This window comes from Mustela lutreola, chromosome 7 (assembly GCF_030435805.1).
Source record: "Mustela lutreola isolate mMusLut2 chromosome 7, mMusLut2.pri, whole genome shotgun sequence".
NCBI classification, from domain to species: Eukaryota; Metazoa; Chordata; class Mammalia; order Carnivora; family Mustelidae; genus Mustela; species Mustela lutreola.
The window spans coordinates 33,248,349-33,273,054 of NC_081296.1; the positions used below are offsets into that span (position 1 = coordinate 33,248,349).

Genomic DNA, 24,706 nt, shown 5'->3' on the forward strand with positions numbered 1-24,706 from the left:
GCAGCTTGGTCCTCTGGCTGCGTGACAATGCGGGCATTATGAGGGCGGCTGGGTGGGGAGAAAGGGGTAAAGGGAGGAGCCACATGATTCAAGCTCTTCCTTAGAGAGAAGATGTGGCAGAGAAATGAGCAAGGGCTGTGCTAACTGCTCCCATGTAAGGCAGTTGTTCAGTTTTTGTACATCAGGCTCCTAGCCACCTTTTCAGGAATATAGCACAGATGGCACAATCGCTATTCCTCAAAAGCTTTTTCTACCCCGGGGATATGTCCTCACAGCCTGACCTCCTTCTCTAGACTTGCCTTTCAGTCACTTCTTTGCATGAAGTGATTTGACCTCCTAAATGCCTCATAACCTGGGAGGTGTTACATTAACTTATTAAGTTTCACTGACCAGTTTCTTTTTTTTTAATTCCTTATTTAAATTCAACTATGCTGAGTGAAATAAGTCAAGCAGAGAAAGTCAATTATCATATGGTTTCATTTACTTGTGGAGCATAAGGAATAACACAGAGGACATTATGAGAAGGAAAGGAAAAGTGAATTGGGGGAAAGCAGAGCGGGAGATGAACCATGAGAGACTGTGGACTCTGAGAAACAAACTGAGGGTTTTGGAGGGAAGGAGGGTGGGGGGGATGGGTGAGCCTGGTGGTGGGTAGTAGGGAGGGCACCTATTGCATGCAGCACTGGGTGTGGTGCATAAACAATGAATCTTGGAACACTGAAAAAATAAAATTAACTTAAAAAATTAAATTCAATTTAGGTAACATATAGCATATTATTAGTTTTGGGGATAGAATTTAGTGATTCATCAGTTGCATATTAAAACCCAGTGGTCATTACATCAAATGCCCTCCTTGATGCCCATCATCCATTTACCCCATTTCCCTACTCACCTCCGCTCCAGCAACTGTCAGTTTGTTTCCTAGAGTTCAACATCTCTAGTGTTTTGCCTTCCTCTCTGTTTTCATCTTATTTTATTTTCCTTTTTCCCTATGTTCTTTTACTTTGTTTCTTAAACTCCACATATGAGTGAAATCATGTGGTATTTGTCTTTCTCTGACTGACTGATTTAGCTTAGTATAATACCCTCTAGTTCCATCCACATAGTTGCAAATGGCAAGATTTCATTCTTTTGGATGGCTGATTCTTTTAAGAATGTTTTCAGCTATAGGTAATAGAAAACCTGGATAACAGTGCTTCACACACAAAGGAAAATAAATCTCCTCCCATGTAACAGGAAGCCTGGAGGCAGAAGGCTGCCAAGCATCAGGTCATTGTCTCATAAGTAATTTCAGAGGCGGATCTTCACAATTCTCTTGTCCTCTCTCTCCCATCACAGATGGTTTCATGGTCACATCTAAGGTAAGAAGCATGGAAAAGAACTGGTACCAATACATTTTTGTCAGAAGGCCAAAACCCATGTGAGGAGACTCCCAAACAGGTTTCCCTCATGTCTTATTGGTCAGCAAAATGCAACTGTATAGACCAGTTACCAGAACAACTATTATAGTAGAGGGACACAAAAGAGAAGAGATTGGGAGCGGTTTTGGGTTAGCCAGAGAGCAGGTCCAATGCACACTTTGGAAATAAAAGTATATCAGCAGGTAGAATGGAAGGAATGCTAAATTTGAGTTCTAAAGACCTCCAAATAAAATTTTAAAAGCTTGATTGTCAAGGAAATTAACAACCGTAATATGTTTTACAAGTAGCTGGGTTGGAAATAGGTTTGTTCCAACTGAGAAAAACAGTCAGTAATAGTCACATCATCCAAGACTATGTAAATACCACCCCTGTAGGGCCAAGACATCAACCAGGACCAAGGCCCAATGAAGTCTCATTTCTTATGGTCTATCATTTGCTTAAGATCATGTCTCATTTTAACTTGCTTCAAATTTGAACACTAATATTTTTGTACCATTTTTTTCCTGAACCTGGTATTTCTAATTACCTATTTTCAACACAAAGAGAGCTTAGGAAAACAAACTTTGGAGCTGAACTGCTAGATGCCCAGTTTTGAGATTTACTATTGTATGACAATTGGGCAAGCTTCTAAGCCTCTATAGAGTTCTAAAATTTCAGAAAGATGGCATTAGGTATAGCACTCGTGTGCTGCTTTTGTTCTGGAATATCCGCTCCTAATTTTTTTTTTTTTTTAGATAAATTCCTTCCTTCATTTTGTTCTGTGCTTCCTGAGATTTATTTTCTTGGAGTCCAGTGTTGGATTTCCCATATTGAACTTTTGTGTTTATTATTTTTCTTCTATAATTTATTCTTTGACTTATACCTCTAGATTCTGGAATATTTCCTTGACTTTATTTTTCATTGAGCCCCTCTATCTATATTTACTTTAGTTCAGCAATTATTTAGTAATTGTGGATTTAATCAATAAGAAAATTCTTCCCTCTGACTTTTTCTTTTTCTATTATTGTAACTGAAGTTTTATTGTGCAGAAACTATACATTTACATGAAGCTGTAAGGAATAATATGAGGATATTCCATGTACCATTTACCAGGTTCCTTCAAAGATAATATAATTCAAGACTATACAACTACATCACAGTTGGAATACTGACTTTGATAAATAAACAACATTTTCATCACCAAAATGATCCCTCCTATTGTCCTTTTATAATAGCAAGACAATCTTCCTTCCACCTTGTCCTGTACTTAACCCCCACTAACCACTAATCTAGTCTACATTTCTACAACTGTATCACTTCAAGAATATCATATATATAGAATCATACAGTCTGTAACCTGGGGAATCAGCACTAGCCAAAGAGGTTTCTCACCCTTTGAGACCAAGCTCAAAAGTTTCCTCTCTGGAGGACCTTCTCAGACTTTCCCTAGAGGGAACTAGACTAGACTAGAGTCTGTCTCTGGTGCTCCCTAAGCACTCTCTGCATTCCATCTTGAGAGGACATATCTGTTTAAGGCGTAACCTTAGCTTAGGTGATTGTCTCCCTTCTCAAAAGCACAATGTCAAGTTATAGCAGATGCTCAGTGAGGTTTAATGAGCAAAATTCCACACACAGAGAGCACATTTCAGGTGCCCCTGGATTCTATCAATAGTGTTAAATGTAGCTATGAACACTTTTCCAGGGGGCTAATGCATAAATGGGGGCTATTTTAACAGGTCTATAGTCTCAGAAGAACTTGAGGTCTCAAATGCTGAATGAGGTGAATTAGCTGCCTCCAGAAATCATTGCAACTTCACTGAATAACAGTAATCCCCCTTTATAAACAAAGAGATAAACTAAACAGAAAGTTATTGATTTATAGGGATCAAATAACAAAGCAAGCTGGATTATCTAAACATGTCTAGATTTAAGAATAACAACTTAAAGTGTATCTAGTATGTTTATCTAAGATTCTCCAAAATCCTCTTGTGTTCCCAAAGGTGATTAGGCCTCCTAAATATGAGAAAGACTCTTAACTCTAACACGGCTCCCTCAAAAGATTATCAAAACCCTTCTGTTTGCTCACCAGAGGTTAGTCTCTCCTGACACTTTCACTAATTCACTTCTCAAATTCTCTAAAGGACAGTATCCCTCTCCAAAAAAGAAAAACCTTTTATCTTAAATCTTTCTTCTTACTCTTAAGTTAGAGCCTCTAGTTCAGCACTTGCAACCCCTTATGGGAGGGAATAAGAAACTGCAACTGAGGATGTCTTCTGATTCAAAATCTGTTTCTAAACATAAGCCACATCTGTGTGGGCACGGTGTGGGAGCATATTCACTTTGAGATGTCAGTAATGATCATCCTCAGGTTGCAGTTTGGAATTTCTGGGGAAATTCTGCGGAGGGTGTAAAGTCACAGGCTTCACTTCACTAGATCTGCTTTAGTCAAAGCTGAAGGTGAGTTTCTACTCGGGAAATCATCCAAACTCTCCTTAATTTTCAATTAGGCATGTATAAACCATCACTTTGGGGCCCCTTCCCTGCATACATCAGCACCCCCTTACCTCCTAAGCAGGCACCAAGGGCCAAGGCATACATGAGTGGTGGTGCAGGCAGGCTGACCTCGGGGTCTTGGCTAAGGCTCAGGAGCACAGGAATCTGTAGTGGAAAAAAAACACTAAAATCACATCGATGGAAACCCAGAGGAGCTTCCTGTACTCTGACTGATTTGCAAGATCCAAAGCACTCCTTCAGTAAACCATAAGAAACATAGGACGTAAACAGAATCGATTCTCTAATTTCCCTTTCTGTATTTTCATTGTTAGTGTATAAGAAAGTCACTGATTTCTGTACATTGACTTTGTATCCTGCCACGTTGCTGAATTGTTTTATGAGTTCCAGTAGTTCGGGGGTGGAGACTTTTGGGTTTTCCATATAAAGAATCATATCATCTGCGAAGAAAGAGAGTTTGACTTCTTCATTGCCAATTCGGATACCTTTTATTTCTCTTTGTTGTCTGATTACTGCTGCTAGGACTTCTAATACTATGTTGAATACGTGATTATGCTGAATGAAATAAGTCAAGCAGAGAGAGTCAATTATCATATGGTTTCACTTATTTGTGGAGCCTAACAAATAAAATGGAGGACAAGGGGAGATGGAGAGGAGAAGGAAGTTGAGGGAAATTGGAAGGGGAGATGAACCATGAGAGACTATGGACTCTGAAAAACAATCCAAGGGTTTTGAAGGGGCAGGGGGTGGAAGGTTGGGGGAACCAGGTGGTGGGTATTAGAGAGGGCACAGATACTGGGTGTGGTGCAAAAACAATGAATACTGTTACACTGAAAAGAAATAAAAATTTAAAAAAAAAAAAAAAAAGAAGCATAGGATGTTCAATAGGAAACCAAAGTAAACTTCAGAATCCACAAAACCTAGAGTTTGCGCCCACTGGTATGTTTTTGTTTCCAGCCATATGACCAACTAAATGGTCTTTTTTTGGCTCAACTGCCCTGACTATGGTTTTGGATCTTAAGTGGGGTAAAGTCCTGTAGGATATCTTACAATGGCTAAGACCATAACCATAACCATCTAACTAGTGTTTCTTTCTTTCTTTTTTTCTTTTGAAGATTTTTTGTTTGTTTTGTGTTGTTAAAGATTTTATTTATTTATTTGTCAGAGAGAGAGAGAGCGCACAGGCAGACGAATGGCAGGCAGAGGCAGAGGGAGAAGCAGGCTCCCTGCCAAGCAAGGAGCCTGATGTGGGACTCGATCCCAGCACACTGAGATCATGACCTGAGTCGAAGGCAGCTGCTTAACTGACTGAGTCACCCAGGCATCCCCTAACTAGCATTTCTTAGCCCTGTAGTGGACTAAGTCCTATACTAACTCTATGCATTTATCATTTTATTTAATCCTCAGACATCCCTCAGGTGTATTTCTTATTCCTTCAATCAATATATGAGGAAATCTGGCATAGAAAGATACATATCTTATAAGTGACCAAATTGGAACCTGAACACAGTCCATGCCAGCATCCAGTGTACCTTTTTGACAGAGATGAATTTTACATTATTGTTATCAAAGAAACATGTAGCACTTGCAACGTTTTATAACAAATTTGTGTTCCAAAAGCATGTCCCCTTGTGAATCATGTTGCTGATGTAAAGAATGTAGCCAGAGGGAGGATGTAGCTATGAGGTCTACTTTCAGCTGGCTTGGGGGGAATGTTGGTCTATATTGTCACTGCTAGGTACCTCAGCCCACAAGATGTTAAGGAGGGAACCTTGAATCAGCTGCCTCAGGGAAGTTTCCTTGTGTGAACATCTCTAAAGAGCAGGATGAGGGGAGCTCCAATGGTAACCTGTTCAGAAAGGATTTCCCAAAGTCACAAGCAGAAAGCTGAAACCAATGTGAAGATATGGGACATGGGATTTCATTTGCTGTAGAGAATCAGGGGGGCAGCAGAACCATGCTTTTCTGGAGAGCAGGTCAGTTTCACTCCCTAGTTCTTTATCCCTACAATAGTACTTCACATGAATGCCTCTGCAATATTTCCCAGTGAGGCAAAAATATCCACTCCCCCATCCCACTGACAATGGACTTGGCCAGTGACCTGCTTGAACCAATGAAAGGTAGGTTGACTAGAAAGAAGCACCCCTGTTACTGCAAGCCTCCATGGAGCTTTAGGTTAAGTCACGATAAGAGTATGCCCTAGGAAATACTGCTACCTTATGGGGTACCCAGAGGAAGGATGTGTTGAGGGGGCCCCAACAGCCCCAGAAGAGACTGACCAGTAGGCTGCAGCCAACCAGCAGTCCTATGTACCTACTGCACACACTCCTACTGCATAGGTTGCTCTGCCAGCCCTGCATACAGTTATCCAGGGTGGCCTTGTAAGGTCTAAGAATGAGCTCTTACTATTTGTTGGGTCATAAGGAGCATTTCGGAAAGCTCCTTTTTCATTTTTGGTAGACCCAAAACTGAAATGGAAAAGAAAACATCCTAGGAAATCTATCTGATACAGAAATAGAAACTCCTTGCCCAAGAACCCCTGAGCAGTTCTCATGGCAGGTTCCAATCTTAGCTTCTGTTTTCTCATAATGAACCCAAATGCTGTCACAAAGGCAGTTTCAAACTTGAAGTTTTGACTCTCTGGAGGAGCAAACAAAGTGCAACGTCACATAATATTGGACATCTGTCCTCTGGAACCTTCCGTGACTTTCCCAAAGTGGCTGAGGTTTTATATCACATTATGCCCAGAACGTACTTCCATAGTCACATTTAACACACACCTCACTTCACCAGGGTGGAACCATATTACTTTGTCCATGTTTCTTTGTCTTAAAGCACTCAATAATTATTCATAAATGACCAATTTGTCTGTTATTGTTATGTCCACATAGCATCTCTTATTAAAGACAAAATTCCCTGCCCTCATAGAGCTTACATTAGAGTAAGCAGAGAGAGAGAGAAAAATTAAATAATAAATAAAGATGTCATAGAAGATGATAGAGTAGGAGTCTTTAGAAATCCACCTCTCTACACAAACAATTATTGAAGAGAACAACTGTAAAGTAACAGTCTAAATTTCCTAGGGCTGCCAAAACAAAGTAGCTTGAAACAAGAGAAATACACTATCTTGCAGTTATAAACACTAGAAGTCTGAAATCCTGTTAGTAGAACCATACTTTCCCTGAACTCTAGGGGAAGATTCTTGCTGCCTCTCCTAATTTCTGATGGTTGCCACCAATCCTTGCTTATAGGGGTCTCACTCCAGTGACATAGTTAACTTCACCTTATGTGTCTTCATATGTTCTTCCTTCTTTGCATGCCTGCTTTTGCATCCAAACTCCCCCTTTTTATAAGGATACGAGTCATATAAGATTAGGGCCTATCCTAATGAACTAATTTTAATTTAATGATCTCTATAAAGACCATTTTTCCAAATAAGGTCACAGTCTCAGGAACCTGGGATTAGGACTTTAACCTATCTTTTGGGAAGATGCAATTCAACTCAAAACAATACAAGCATACCTTCTTTATCACACTTTTTTTTATGGTTCCTCACAGATAACTGCATTTTTTATAAATTGAAGGTCTGTGGAAACCTTGCATGGAGCAAGCCAATTGGCAAGCCATTTCTCCAACAACATTTGCTCACTTTGGGTCTCTGTGTCACAGTTTGGTAGTTTTCACAATATTTCAAACTTTTTCATTATTGTTAATTTATTTTTTATTTGATGTAGAGAGAGATAACAAGAGACAGAACACAAGCAGGGGGAGTGGGAGAGGGAAAAGCAGGCTTCCCACTGAGCAGCGAACCGGATGTGGGGTTCAATCCCAGGACCATGGGATTATGATCTGAGCCAAGAGCAGACACGTAATGATTGAGCCACCCAGGCATCCCTCGTTATTGTTATTTTTGTTATGGTGATCTGTGATCAGTGATCTTTGATGTTACTATTAATTGCTATGGAGCACCATGAACTTCATTCAAATAAAATGGCACAATTAATTCATAAATGTTATGGGTGTTCTGACAGCTCTACTGACCAGCTATCCCCCAACTCTCTCCCTCTCCTCAGGCCTCCCTATTCTTCAAGACACAACAACATTGAAATAACACCCAAAATGCCCAGTTCTCAACAAAAGAAAAACAAGAACAACAAATTTAAAAACATAAAAAAGAGGTAAAGTCTCATAGCTCCATACTGAACCAGCTAGGCATACATGCTGGTGCAGCCACTCTGGAAAACAGTATGGAGGTTCCTCAGAAAGTTGAAAATAGAACTACCCTATAACCCAGCCATAGCACTACTGGGTATTTACCCTAAAGATACAAATGTAGTGATCCAAAGGGGCACATGCACTCAAATGTTTATAGCAGCAATGTCCACAATAGCCAAACTATGGAAAGAATCTAGCTGTGTATCAACAGATGAATGGATAATTTGGCCAAGAATACTTTATCCAGCAAGACTAACATTCAAAATGGATGGAGAGATTTAGAGCTTCCAAGACCAGCAAGGTATAAAAGAATATGTGAGCACCAACCCAGCACTATAAGAAATATTAAGGGGGTGTTCTATAAATGAGGAAAAAACCCAAGAGTGTCCCAGAACAGAAATTTATGGAGCCAATCTATACAAACAAGAACTTCACAGCTAACACTATGTCAATTAAAAAAAAAAAATCTCTCAATAATCACTCTCAATGTGAATGGCCTAAACACTACCATAAAATGGCACAGGGCTGCAGACTGAGTAGAACGACAGAACCCATCCATATGTTGTCTACAACAGACCCATTTTGAACCTAAGGATACTGAAAGTAAAGGATGGAGAAGCATCTTTCATGCCAATGGGTCTCAAAAGAAGGCTGGGATAGTAATTCTCATATCAAATAAATTAGATTTTAAACTAAAGACTATAGTCAGAGATACAGAAGGATGCACTACATCATTCTTAAAGGGCCTATCCATCAAGAAGATCTAACATATGCAAATATTATGACCCCAATATGGGAGCAGCCAACTACATAAGAAAACTGTTAGTCAAGATAAAGAGTCATATTGATATGAATACATTAATACTAGGAGATCTTAACCCGACTCTCTCAGTAATAGATCATTCAAGCAGAAAATCATAAAGAAACAGGGGCATTGAATGACACATTGGACCAGATGGACCTCATAGATATATACAGAACATTTCACCCTAAAAGAACAGAATATTCATTCTTCTTGAGTGCACCTGGAACCTACTCCAGAACAGACCACATACTGTGTCACAAATCAGGGTTCAACAGATACAAAAAGATTGAGATTATTCCCTGCATGTTCTCAGATCACAATGCATTGAAACTGGAGCTCAATCACAAGGAAAAGTTTGGAAGGAATTCAAACACCTGGAAGCTTAAGAATGCTTGGATCAACCAGGAAATCAAAGAAGAACGTCAACAATTCATGGAAAGCAATGAGAATGAAGACGCTTTTGTCCAAAACCTATGGGATACAGCAAAGGCGGTCCTAAGGAGGAAATACATAGCCATCCAAACCTCCCTCAAAAAACGGGAAAATCCAGAATACACCAGCTGTCTCTACACCTTAAAGAACTGGAGAATCAACAACAAATTAAGCCAACTCCACACATAAGAAGGGAAACAATCAAGATTAGAGAAGAGATCAATGAGATAGAAACTAGAGATACAGTAGAATGCATCAATGAAACTGGCTTTTTGAAAAAAAATCAATAAGATCAATAAACTAATCCAAAAGAAAAGTTGGTCAAACTAATCCAAAAGAAAAGAGAGAAGGCCCAGATTCATAAAATTATGAATGAAAAGGGAGAGATCACAACTAACAACAGGTAGAAACAATCATCAGAAATTATTACCAACAGTTATATGCCAATAAGTTAAGCAACATAGAAGAAATGGATGCATTCCTGGAAAACTATAAACTTCCAAAATTGAGCCAGAAAGAAATTGACAACCTGAATAGACCAATACCGAGTAACAAGATTGAAGCAGCGATCACAAAACTCCCCCCAAAAAAGAGCCCACGACCTGATGGATTCCCTGGGGAATTCAACCAAACTTTCAAAGAAGAAATAACACCTGTTCTCCTGAAGCTCGTTCAAAAAATCAAAGCAGAAAGAAAACTTCCAGACTCTCTTTATGAAGCCAGCATTACTCTAATCCCCAAGCCAGGCAAAGACCCCAGCAAAAAGGAGAATTTCAGAACAATATCCCTGATGAATACAGATGCTAAGATTCTCAACAAGGTCCTAGTTATATTATCCAACAGTACATTAAAAAGATTATCCATCATGACCAGGTGGGATTCATCCCTGGGCTTCAAGGATGTTTCAATATTCATAAATCAATCAATGTGATAGAAAAAAATCAGTAAGAGAAAAGATAAGAACCACATGGTGCTCTCAATTGATGCAGAAAAAGCATTTGACAAAATCCAGCATCTGTTCCTGATTAAAATGCTTCAAAGTATAGGGATAGAGGGAACATTCCTGAATTTGATAAAATCTATCTATGAAAAACCCACAGAGAATATCATTCTCAATGGGAAAAAGCTCGCAGCCTTCCCTTTGAGATCTGGAACATGACAAGGATGCCCACTCTCACCAGTCTTGTTCAACATAGTATTAGAAGTCCTAGCAACAGCAATCAGACAACAAAGAGAAATAAAAAGTATCCAAATTGGCAATGAAGAAGTCAAACTCTCTCTCTTCGCAGATGGCATGATACTTTATATGGAAAACCCAAAAGACTCCACCCCCAAACTAAATAGAACTCATACAGCAATTCAGTAATGTGGCAGAATACAAAGTCAGTGTACAGAAGTCAGTGGCTTTCTTATACACTAACAATGAAAATACAGAAAGGGAAATTAGAGAATCGATTCCATTTAATATAGCAACAAGAACCATAAGATACCTGGGAATAAACCTAACCAAAGTTCCTGTACTTGAAGAACTACAGAACACTCATGAAAGAAATTGAAGAAGGCACAAAAAGATGGAAGACCATTCCATGCTCATGGATTGGAAGAATAAACATTGTTAAAATATCTCTACTGCCTAGAGCAATCTATACTTGTAATGCCATTCCAATCAAAACTCCACCAGTATTTTTCAAAGAGCTGGAGCAAACAATCCTAAAATTTGCATGGAATCAGGAGAGACCCCAAGTTGCTAAGGGAATGTTGAAAAAGAAAAACAAAACTGGCAGCATCACGTTGCCTGATTTCAAGTTTTACTACAAAGCTGTGATCACCAACACAGTATGGTACTGGCATAAACACAGACACATAGTCCAGTGGAAAAGAGTAGAGAGCCCAGATATGGACCCTCACCTCTATCATCAAATAATCTTTGAAAAAAAGGAAAAAATATACAGTGGAAAAAAAGCCAGTCTCTTCAATAAATGGTGCTGACAAAATTGGACAGTTATATGTAGAAGAATGAAACTCAACCATTCTCTTATACCATACATAAACATAAACTCAAAATGGATAAAAGACCTCAGTGTGAGGCAGGAATCCATCAGAATCCTAGAGGAGAACATAGACAGTAACCTCTTTAACATTGGCCATAGCAAGTTCTTTCAAGATATGTCTCCAAAGGCAAAGGAAACAAAAATGAAAATGAACTTTTGGGAGTTCATCAAGATCAAAAGCTTCTGCACAACAAAGAAAACAGTCAACAAAAAAAAGAGGCAACCCATGGAATGGGAGAAGATATTCACAAATGACACTACAGACAAAGGGCTGATATCCAATATCTAGAAAGAACTCTTCAAACTCAACACACACAAAAACAGATAATCACATCAAAAAAATGGGCAGAAGCTTAAGTGCGTAGAAGAATAAATGAAACAAGATGGGATTGGGAGGGAGACAAACCATAAGTGACTCTTAATCTCACAAAACAAACTGAGGGTTGCCGGGGGGAGGGGGTTGGGGAGAAGGGGGTGGGATTATGGACATTGGGGAGGGTATGTGATTTGGTGAGTGCTGTGAAGTGTGTAAACCTGGTGATTCACAGACCTGGGGATAAAAATATATGTATATAAAAAATATATGTTTATAAAAAATAAAAAAAAAAAAATAAAAAAAAAAAAAAAAATGGGCAGAAGACATGAACAGACACTTCTCCAATGAAGACATACAAATGGCTATGATGAAAAAAAAATATTCATCATCACTAGCCATCAGGGAGATTAAAATCAAAACTACATTGAGATATCAGCTTACACCAGTTAGAATGGCCAAAATTAACAAGACAGTAAACAACAAGTGTTGCAGAGAATGTGGAGAAAGGGGAACCCTTTTACACTGTTGGTGGGAATGTAAGTTGGGGCAGCCACTTTGGAAAACAGTGTGGAAAATCCTCAAGAAATTAAAAATAGAGCTTCCCTATGACCCTGCCATTGCACTCCTGGGTATTTATCCCAAAGATACAGATGTAGTGAAAAGAAGGGCCATCTGTACCTCAATGTTCATAGCAGCAATGGCCACGGTCACCAAACTGTGGAAAGAACCAAGATGCTCTTCAACAGATGAATGGATAAAGAAGATATGGCTCATATAAACAATTGAGTATTGTGCTTCCATCAGAAAAGATGAATACCCAACTTTTGTATCCAGATGGATGGAACTGGAAGAGATTATGCTGAGTGAAATAAGTCAAACAGAGAGAGTCAATTGTCATATGTTTTTTCTTATTTTGTGGAGCATAAGGAATAACACAGAGGACATGGGGAGATGGAGAGAAGTGAGTTGGGGAAAATTGGAGGGGGAGACAAACCATGAAAGACTGTGGACTCTGAGAAACAAACTGAGGGTTTTGGAGGAGATGGGGGTGAGGGGATGGGTGAGCCTGGTGGTGGGTGTTAAGGAGGGCATGTATTGCATGGAGCACTGGGTGTGGTGCATAAACAATTAATTCTGGAACACTAAAAAGAAATTTAAAAAAACAAAAATTTAAAAAAAGAAGAGATGGTATGTGTGTGTGTGTGTGTGTGAGTGTGTGTATATATATATATATATATACACACACACAATGGAATACTATGAGGCCATAAAAAAAAAACCCTAAATCTTGCCATTTACTACAACATGGGTAGAACAGAGGGTATTATGCTAAGTGATATGATCTCCCTGATATGAGGAATTTGAGAGGAAGGTCATGGGGGTTAGGGAGCAAAAAATGAAACACCTATACCTCCCCTCTCTGGGGAGGGAGAAATCATAAGAAACTCTTAATCTCTAAACAAACTGAGCATTTTTGGGGGGTGGGGGGAGGTATAGGGTGGCTGTGTTATGGACATTGGGGAGAGTATGTGCTATGGTGAATGCTGTGAATTGTGTTAAGACTGATAATTCACAGACCTATACTCCTGAAGCAAATAATACATTATATGTTGATAAATAAATCAATAAATAATTTTTAAAAATTTAAAAATTTACAATTTATTGTTTTTAATATATTCACAGAGCTGTGCAATTATCGCAAAAGAAAAAAGAGAGATAAGAATATATGGTCCAGGGGCACCTGGGTGGCTCAGTGAGTTAAAGCTTCCGCCTTCACCTCAGGTCATGATCCCTGAGTCCTTGGACCGAGCCCCACATCAGGCTCACTGCTCAACAGGGAGCCTTCTTCCCACTCTCTCTCTGCCTGCCTCTCTGACTACTTGTGATCGCTGTCTGTCAAATAAATAAAATCTTTAAAAATATATATATATGGTCCATTTGCAGGTAAAAAAAAATTTTAAATACTTTGACATAAACCATCCCTGAAGCCAGACATTATAATTATTAGTCAAAGATGTTAATTCAACTATCTCAAATGCATTCAATGAGCAAAAGGAAACCACAAAGAAAAAAATAAAATCAAGAAAATGATATATAAACAAAATAAGAATATTAATAAAGAGACAATTATAAAAAAGAATGAAGTACACATTTTGGAGGTGAAAAGCACAACTAAAATAAAATCTCACTATAATTCAACAGCAGATTTTACCAGGCAAAAGGAAGAGTCAGCAAACCTAAAGATAAGGTATTTGGAATGATCTAGTCTGGGAAGCAGAAGGAAAAATGAATGAAAAAAAATTTAAGAGAGCCTCAGAAACCTGTGAGAACCATCAAACATACCAACATCTGTATTATAGAAGTCCCAAAAGAAGATAAAAAAAAAAAAGAGGCAGAGAAAATATTTGAATATTTTACCAAAAACTTTCCAAGTCTGAGGAAATCCATGAATATACATGTCCAAGAAGTTCCATGAACTACAAATAGGATAAACTCAAGGAGACCCACACTAAGATATTTTATAGCCAAATCATCACATCCAAAAGACAAAAGAAAAAATATTGAAATCAGCAAGAGAGAAACAACTCATCTCATACAAGAGATAATTGGAGTGCTGTCACCAAAATGGTGGAGTATGAGACCCAGTCTCAGTAACTTCTCAAAGATGAACAATTAGACAGAAATCCACAAACAAAAGCACCTCTGAGAGAAGACTAGGTTTTACTTAAGAAATTTCAGGGGGACAGAGCACCAGTTGGTTAAGCATCTGACTCTGGGTTTTTGCTCAGGTCATGATCTCAGGACTCTGGGATCAACCCCTGCATCTAGATCCATGTTCAGTGTGGAGTATGCTTGAGATTTTCTCTCCTCCTTCCTCTTCCCCTCCCATTTGTACTCCCAATCTCTCTTTCTCTCTAAAATAAATAAACAAACAAACAAACAAATCTATCCTTTTTTTTGGGGGGGGGGATGTCAGTGGAAAAAGAAAAACAAAGCTGGGGCATCGCATTGTCTGATTTCATGTTATATTACAAAGCTATGATTACCAATACAGCATAGCATTGGCACAAAAACAGACACATAGATCAATGAAACAGAATAGAATCTCCAGGAAATCGACCCTCAACTCTATAGTTAACTAATCTTCAACAAAGCAGGAAAAAAATCCAGTGGAAAAAAAAGATATCTCTTCAATAAATGGTACTGGGAAAATTGGACAGTATGTATAGAAGAATGAAACTTGATTATTGTCTTACACTATACACAAAGATAAACTTTAGATGGATGAAAGACCTCAGGGTGAGACAGGAATCCACCAAAATCCTAGATGAGAACACAGACAGTAACCTCTTCCACAATGGCCACAACAATTTCTTTCATGACACACCTCCAAAGGCAAGGGAGACAAATGTGAAAATGAAGTTTTGGGACTTCATCAAAATAAAATCTTCTGCACAGCAACAGAAATGGTGAACAAAACAGTGGCAACCCAAAGAATGTGAGAAGATATTCGCAAATGACACTACAGATAAAAGGCTGGTATCCGAGATCTATAAAGAATTTCTCAAACTCAACACCCAAAAACAAAAACGAAACAAAAAATCAAGTCAAAAAATGGGCAGAGAACATGAACAGACACTTCTCCAAACAAGACATACAAGTGGCTAACAGATACATCAAAAATGCTCAACATTAGTAGCCATCAGGGAAATTCAAATCAAAACCATACTGAGATGCCTCCTAACACCAGTTAGAATGGCAAAAATTGACAAGGCAAGAAACAACAAATGTTGGAGAGGATGTGGAGAGGGGGGATCCCTCTTTCATTGTTGGTGGGAATGCAAGCTGGTACAGCCACTCTGGAAAACAGTTCAGGAGATTCCTCAAAAAGTTAAAAATAGAGCTATTCTGTGATCCAGCAATTGCACTACTGGGTATCTACCCCAAAGATATGGATGTAGTGAAAAATAGGGCACATGCACCCCAATGTTTTTAACAGCAATGTACACAATAGTCAGACTGTGGAAGGAGATGAGATGCCCTTCAACAGACAAATGAATAAAGAAGATGTGCTCCATACATACAATGGAATATTACTCAGCCATCAGAAAGGATGAATACCCACCATTTGCATTGACATGGATGGAACTGGAGAGGATTACGCTAAGTGAAATAAGTCAGGCAGAGAAAGACAATTATCATATGGTTTCACTTATATGTGGAACATAAGGAATAGCACGAGGACATTAGGGGTAGGAAGAGAAAAATGAAGTGGGGGGAAATCAGAGGGGGAGATGAACCATGAGAGACTATGGACCCTGGGAAATAACGTGAGGGTTTCAGAGGGAAAGGGGCAGAGGAATGGGTTGGCCCCATGATAGGTACTAAGGAAGGCACATATTGCAAGGACCACTCACTGCTATATGCAAATGGTCAGTCATGGAACACTCCAAAAGCTAATGATGTACTGTATTGTGACTAACATAACATAATATTTTAAAAAGTGGAGAAAAAACTAAGCAAAAAGGAAATGGGAGCATCACTTTAGCACTGGGTAATATTTTAAGAAAACTTAATGAAAGGTGAGGAGGTAAGACTAAGCTCCTAACGATCTGTGCAAGGAGTCTCAGCCTGAAGGAATAGAAAGTAAAAAGGCAGGAGCTTGCTTGACATGTCCGAGGAAAGCTGTGGAGGTCAGTGTAACTGGAGCTAAGTGGATAAAGAGAAGACTGATAGGAAGTGACATCAGAGGTGACTATGGCCAGATCAGCAAGGCATGTAGGCACTGCAAAACTGAGTTGTGTTGAGGAAAGTGGAAATCCTCAGTGGAGAATAGATGCTTGTTGGTAGAGCAAGAGTGGAAACAGAACAATTTAAAGGTAACTGCAATACACAGGTGGGGAATGTTGGCTAGGATTTGGGGGCAATGATAAAGGCTATGGAAATTGGTCATATTTAGAAGCTTCAAGGGACAGCTTGCTATATGTTGTAAGAAAAAACAAGGGCTCAGACTGGTTCTAGGATTTGGATCCCTGAGAAATTGAGAAAATGACATTTTTATGAAAATGAGTAAGATTTGGGAAGGACATATCAGGGTTTGATTTGGGGCACATTAAGTTTGAGATGCATGTTTTAGCTCAGTGGAGAGGTGAAGGGGCAACTGGATACCTGAGCCCTGGAGTCTGCAGAGAAGCCCAGGAGTGGATGGAATTTAAAGCATGAACTTGGATAAGGCCACTTGCAATGAGTCTAGGGAATGAATTAGCCATAACTGAGTCCAGTGTTTGGGAGCTGAAAGGTGAAGAAGGCCATTGGAAGAAGACCAAGAAGGAATGGCTGCATGAATAAGAGGAGAACCTTGAGGAGTAAAACAGGGAAAGGAGCACAAGGAGAAGAGAGGTTGCCTCTAACCTGCCGACAGGCCAGGTTAGAAGAGAACTAGGAGCATCACTGGATTTCTCACAAAGGTGAATATCATGAGGTCTTGCAGTGGGGTCAAGAGAAAAATGAAGAAGGATTACAGCAAGATGAGGATGGCAAGGATAGACAGTGATTTCAAAGAGTTTGGCTGTTAAAGGAAGTAGAAGAAAGGGAAGGGAGTCACAGAGTTGCATGGCTCATTGAGATTCTTCATGAGAGGGAGATGGTAGCATGTTTAGATATTGATAAGAATGATGCAGTAGAGAGTGAAAAAAACATTATGGAGGAAAGAACTCTGGCTTTTGTGCTGGGTGGACGTGCTGGCCTCCACTGAGAATAGGAATTCCCCCCATATAACTGGAAGGAATGTAGTATGTACTAGGCACCTACAGTGGTCATTGTTTGTGAAACCTCCACATGACTGCTTTCATCTTTGCTTCACAAAAGGGAAGCAAAGTCATCAACTTCTAGGAAGGAAGGAAAAGGCACTTGGAGGCTCAAAGGGAGATAAGACATATGCAGAAGTCGTCAAGACTCTTGGGAGAATGAGGCCCAGGGAGAAGTTGTGTGGCAGGCAGCAGTGAGGAGCCATGAGGGAAATGCTGTGCTGTGGCTGGGAAGCAAGATGGCAATGTAGGACTTGCTGCTCTGCTCCACTATGTGTGCATATGGGGGGGGGGGGGTGTGAGAAAAGGAGACAGACTTAACCTGGCAACAGGGGGTACTTTGCCAAAGGAAGGCTGAAACCAAATAGAGGCAAGGGAGTTGAGGATTAATACACAGAGATAATAATAGTCATGACAGATAGGTGTTTAAGGAGGAAAAAGACTGTAAAGGAGGGTGGATTAGCCAGAAGGACTGTTGAGCTGGGTCACAAAGTTATCAGCCACAAACAAGCAGGGTCCGGAACTGGGTTACATTTCTCTTTAGCGGTACAAAAAACTTTAAGGGAGCTAAAGCACATGGGTATTATTAAGGGAATCAATTACCAGATCTTCCATACATCATCAAAATGAGCTGCTTTCAGTCCTACACAATGGATGTCTGTGGAAAGAGACCCTGGAAAGAAACCAAGGAGGAGTGAATCCTGAATCATGGCCCTGTGGATGTTGAAAATCATGCAGGTGTTGGGAAAGGCTCTGCTTGGACTGATCCCAGCTGGGCTGCAAGTGATCCCCAACATAGGGAGAAATGCATGTGAGGTTGGACGGCTGCCTACCTCAAGGCCCATTGGGATGCCAGCCAGGGCTACACACACTGCTTGATGTGCTGAGCCAGGACCCTCTGTGTTCCTCTGAGATTGCTAGTTTGGATTTAGGTCTGCACAAAACAACTTCTTTTCTTGATATTGCTACAGGGTCATCCTAGGACAGCCATCACACTACCCCCTGAAATATTATTTGCAACAGCCCAGCACAGAGCCCAGTACAAGAACACCAAGCTGAGTGTCCAACACTGGGCTGGTCACTTCACCTATGTCCCCAAGGAATTCCAGGGGAAAAAATGTGGCTAGCTCATACATTTTAAGTTAATATGTAAAATTTGTCATGCTAATTTAAAATAGTTCCCAAGAATGTAATTGCTACTGTATGTTGACATTATCAAACAAAAGCATTCCATCATTCTTTTAAATATATACACTTATATTTAAATACTGTAGTATCAATTCATCTAAAAATACATATAAAGCCCTTTTTCAGCTGTCTAAGCAGGAAGACACATGCCTTGCTGCCTGACCTCTAACCCCTACAATTAACATCCAATCCAGGACTCTGAGAATGATAGCTCCTGACTGAGTGCAAGATAATTAACAATTAAAGGGAGGCTAGTAAATGTAGTGATCTGAAGGGGCACATGCACCCAAATGTTTATAGCAGCAATGTCCACAATAGCCAAACTATGGAAAGAACCTAGATGTCCATCAACAGATGAATGGATAAAGAAGATGTGGCATATATATACAATGGAACACTACTATGCAGCCATCAAAAGAAATGAAATCTTGCCATTTGTGATGACGTGGATAGAATAAGAGGGTATTATGCTGAGCAAAATAAGTCAATCGGAGAAAGACAACTATCATATGATCTCCCTGATATGAGGAGGTGGAGTTGCAACATGGAGGGTTTGTGGGGTAGGAAAAGAATAAATGAAACAAGATGGGATCGGGAGGGAGACAAACCATAAGAGACTCTTAATGTCACAAAACAAACTGAGGGTGGCCAGGCAGAGGGGGTAGAGAGAGAGTGGTGGGGTTATGGACATGGGGGGAAGGTATGTGCTATGGTGAGTACTGTGAAGTGTGTAAACCTGGCGATTCACAGACCTGTACTCATGGGGCTAATAATAAATTATATGTTTATAAAAAAATTTAAAATTTTCAAAAAAATAAAATAAAGGGAGGCTAGATAGGCTGTCCCTTATAGGAATGAAAGAGACATGTGGCAGGAGATGCCCAGAGAGGGGCTGAGGTGGCCCAGATAGACAACAACAGGAAGAAATAGTGGTTCTCAGGGCAAGGGGCTGCCTGGGGACATGAAGCAATGCCAAAGGGGCAGCACAGCACTTTCAGGTGGACAGCTGCCCGAGGACAATGCAGTGCAATATCAGACAGTGAGTACCAAGAGAGCCTGTTCTGCTAAAGAGAATGTAAAGAGCAGAAGCCAACAGGGTCAGTTTTGAAATTTGAGTTTATTGTCAACATTCGAGAATTGAGAATTTTTCATAGAAAAACAGTGATACCCTATTTTTTTTTTGAAAAATCAAATGAGTTCATACACCAAGCCTACTTCCCTGCAGGGAGAAGATGCACCACACCTGGACAGGTACTGCCCTCCCTCTGACCCAGCACACCTTGCCCTCCCTATTCCTATAGCACCTGTCCTTCCTGTCCTCATCACACCTCCTCTCCCTGGCCTAGCACACCTGCTCTCCCTCTACACCACCACACTTACCCTCCCTGCACCTACCACCTGCCTTCCTTAAACCCACCACCACTGGGGTCAGTGTTCACTTATCCTCAACTAGCACTCTTGCTTGTTGTCATTTTGCTGCTGATGCCTACGGACTCTCCCCAGGTGAGACATTAAATTTGGACACTCAGCTTAGAGACATGTTCCAGCCATCTCTGATAGAAGGGAAAGTGCTTGAGCCTGTGAGGAATTACCTACTCCTGGTTGGATTTCTTTTGTGTGGAATTTAATAAGCCATCTAAGGATGGCTTGTGTCTTCACAGGGGATCCTGAGAGTAGAGAGGGTGGGATCATTATTCTGCAATGGCAGGCATATTGATAGTTGTAGGGGAACACCCCTGATTGGAGCCTTGGCCCAGACCAGCACATCTCCAATGTACATGTGCAGGTGGTCACCCAGCATCTTGTCCAGGTAGGTTCTGACTTTACAGTTCTGACTAGCCAAGGCATGCATTTGTACAAGCTCCAAGGCTGCTGCCACCAAGACCCCACTTGAGATGGAGAGGCTGCACATTGTCAATGCAAAGCATTCCTTTTCTTCTTCCTGGAACTCCTATCATTACCATGCTTGGTCTCCTGGGTCTCACCAAATTTCCTATGTCTCTGGGACATGTTATGATCAACTTTCTCTGAGGCTACTAGTCCCAAATGTGCCACTTGGGTTCCATGGAACTAGGATCTGGCAGTGTAATGACCAGTCCTTGGGTCATGGAAGGTGAAGGCACTGCAGGGTCCTCTCTCTATGCTCATAGCACCTGCCCTTCCTGTCCCCACCACACCTGCTCTCCTCAGCCGAGGCACTGCAGGGCCCCTCAGAAGTCATTCTCTTTGGGAAGGGGGAAGCCCCTCCCAAAAAGGTGTGCACTGCCCCAAAGGGCTGACTTCCAACCTGACAGCTTTCCAGTACCACAGTGATCCAACTGCAGGAGCTCCTCCAACCTAATGGGGGAAACAGCATCTCTGCTGCTGTTATTTCTGTTTCTCTAACCCAGTGTGTTCTCAGCCTACAGTATGATAGAGCTGGGATTCAAGCCCAGGCCCACCTTCTCCACAACCTGAACTATTTACTGCTACAAATGCTCATGTTATTAAACCCAACTGCAATCTGCTGGACCAGGTTCGACCCTCCACATTATTTTGGTCCTGGATGTTTTAAGAAAAGATGAAAGATGAACTGGATATTGTACATAAACAATGAATCTTGGAACACTACATCAAAAACTAATGATATATTTTAGAGTGACTCACATAACACAATAAAAAAAAAGAAAAGATGAATGAAAACAAAATGAGATTATGTAAATAGCAAAAGCAAATGTGAAATGCTTCTGACTTTTACCACCCTGCAAGAGCATTTTTCTTTGCTAATAGTCTGCCCTCTGCCCTAGCACCTCCCGCAGGGCAGGTAGCAGGGAGGAGAAACCTAAAGGAAGAAGGTACAGGAGAACAAGCCATGAAAAACTGACTTTCTCACCAAGGCTGAATGATAATACAGATAATGATGAGGATCCAAGAAGTCAGAGACAACCCACAAAATTATGTGCATAAATTACCATCCTTTGAATTCAACATCCAGGACAAGAATAATCACATTTTAACTTGAAAATAGCCTGAGAATTCTTCCTATTCAAGCAAATGAGGCTGAAAAGATAGGTTTAAATGGAAAAGGCTTGTCAGGGAATTCTCAATCATTAGCAATGTATTGCAGGTTTCCAATACAGTCTCTAGTACAATGTACTAGGGAGACCTAAGAAGGTGCCTACAAAATCAGGTCTGAGTTCATGTGTGGTTCCCATAGCTCCTTATCAGCTGTAGATAGGAAGGGGAAAGAAGGTAAACACAGATGTTAATGGGATTACCCTGTATGAAAATATTTGTTAAAGCTGAGAAACACAAACACCATATGATTTCACTCATAAGTGGAATTTAGGAAAACAACAACAAATGAATAAACAAAAAGCAGAATCAGACTTATAAATACAAAGAACAAACTAGTTGCTGAAGGGGAGGAAGGGAAAGGGTTGGGCAAAATGGGTGAAGGGGAGTGGGAGATACTGGTGCTCAGATATGGAATGAATAAATCACAGAAATAAAAAGCACAGCATAAACGATACAGTTATGATATGATAATGGGAATATATTGGGACAGATGATAGTTACACTGTGATGAATACAGCATAATGTGTAAACTTGTCAAATCACTATGTTGTACACCTGAAACTTATGTAACATTGTGTGTCAACTATATCTACCAAAAAAAAAGGAACACACTTAAAGCTATGGGCACTGAGTAATGTGTGAAGCCTACTTAAAAATTAATTAATTGGGTGGGGGACAACATGGCGGGGAAGTAGGAGGAGGCGCCTTTTCAACCAAAGAACTCCAATCACCCATGAAATCAGCCTAAGATCAGAATTATGCACATCTGGATCTCTACAGGGGCAGAAGACACCAGTGGACAGGTAAAGCAGAGTGGGAATGGCGGACTGATATCGGAAGATTAACAAAAGGGGGAGGGAGCCACCAGAGGCCACCAGTTGGAAAGTAATACCCCCAATACCAGTGAGAGTGCCCTGAGTCTGGGGACCAGCATTAACTTGGAGACTGGTTGAAAGCACTCCAAAAGAGCAAAGGATCTCAGGGGGAAACTGTGGGAATTGGGGCGGCTAGGGACAGGGGCTTAAGTCCCTGGTCCCAGGACAGCCTCCCCTGGCGCTGAGCCAGAGAGAGTGCGGTAGAGAAACCAGGTCTTTGTCCCTAAGCGCGCCCAAGAACACATGGGGTCCAGCTCCTGTGAGGGGCTGGGAGCCATACCGGATGGCAGAATGAGTGAGCCCTGCTATAGAGTCTGAGATGCGCATGCCCCTCATCCTCCCCTGAGAGAGGTACAAAGGCCCAGCTGGCGCCCTTTGATTACGCGCCATTGTTTCAGAGCCTAAGACACGTGCACCATACTCTCCCCCCCCAGAGAGGTGCGCAAAGGCCCAGCCTGGTGCTTTCGGACCTGCACCCCGTTCTCAGATCCTGAGACCCGCACGCAACCAAGAGCCTTCCCTGAAAGAGGTGCACGCAAACTGGGTGCTCTTAGACCCAGAATGACCAGGCACTCCCAGCCCGGGCCAGCGGGAAAATCTCAGTGTGCAATCACTGCTTGGAACCTCTTTGGTGGTCTGGAGCTGCCCAGACAGCCACCGCTGCCGTGGCTTTGGGTACAAGCAAAAAGATCCTCTGTCCCCAGGGACCACGACTCGGAACCTGCTCTGCCAGCGGCCAAGGGGGAACTTATTTGGGCTCTGCAGGCAGACTGAGGCTTCGCTCTGAGAGGGAGGTCAGTGTCCAGTTTATTTTCCTCTAAAACTACAAAAACCATCAAAAACGGTCAAAGTGAGAGAAAAAAAAGTGAACAAACAAAAACCGCCAGAGAACAAAAGCTTGAAAAAAACCAGTTTCCTCAAAGCCCACCCCCTTGAGGGGAGTGGGAGGACTTAACTCAGGGAACATCATTGACTGAAAACCCATGTGGCAGGCCCCTTCCCCAGAAAACAAATGAAGAAAGAGAAAGAAAAAAAAAGGCGGGGGGGGGGGGACGACAAGAGAACAACCACGACTACTTCATAGGAAAACTTTTATTTTTTACTCGTTCCCACTATTCTGGTTCATTTTTTTATATATGGATAATTTTTTTAACCTATTTACCATCACAGTGGTATTCCATTATAACCTTCTAACCTGAACTTTTTGATACATACACCTATGTTTTTCTTTTGCATTTCAATTTTTGAAATTCTTTTTCTTAATTTTAGTTTAGTTTAGTCTAGTTTATTCCTTTTTATTTTTATTTTCTAATATTCATATAGAGTTAAACTTCACAGTAATCCCCTTTCCCCAATCAATATTGATTTCCCCAATCAATAAATAGGTTTATCCCTATAGGTAAACCAATTTATAATCCCCCTTTATCTTAGGAAAGTTGAGACCTTTAACAAAGATATCAAGATACATCCATGAAGAATCAAAACAACGTTCCTTGCCCACACTGAGAATTTATAACAACTCTCCCACCTTTTTCTTCCACAACTGTTTCGGTGTTTTTGTGTTTGTCCTGATAGTATATAAATCTTACACTTGGGGTTCTTTTTGACGAGGTTCTAACTTTATTGGCATATTTTTTTTTTCTCTTGTCATGTACTTTTTTTTTAAAGATTTTATTTATTTATCGGTGGGGGGAGGGAGCACAGGCAGACAGAGTGGCAGCAGAGGCAGAGGGAGAAGCAGGCTCCCTGCTGAGCAAGGAGCCCGATGTGGGACTCAGATCCCAGGACACTAGGATCATGACCTGAGCCGAAGGCAGCTGCTTAACCAACTGAGCGACCCAGGTGTCCCTCTTGTCATGTACTTTTATCAGTCTTTTTGTTTCTCTGTTTTTGTTTGTCTACTTCATAAATCTTACCATGGGACCCATTTGGGCTGAACATTCTCTTTCATCTTCCCTTTCTTTACTGTCTCTCTCTCTCTTTTTTTCTTTTTCTTTTCTTTTTTCTCTTGTTTGGGTGGGGAATCCTGATTGCTCAGAAGAGTTCCAG

The 24,706-nt window shown here is 40.8% G+C and overlaps 1 protein-coding gene across 4 annotated transcripts in view; it reads right to left on the reverse strand.

Annotated features, from left to right (window-relative positions):
- The window catches only part of OCA2 (OCA2 melanosomal transmembrane protein), a 455,591-nt gene that overhangs the window by 200,528 nt on the left and 230,357 nt on the right, over positions 1-24,706 (reverse strand). For all 4 annotated transcript variants that reach the window (XM_059180248.1, XM_059180246.1, XM_059180245.1 and 1 more), the window contains one exon: positions 3,965-4,058. In XM_059180248.1, coding sequence (XP_059036231.1) covers positions 3,965-4,058 — 94 coding nt within the window. The remainder of the gene's footprint in view (positions 1-3,964; positions 4,059-24,706) is intronic.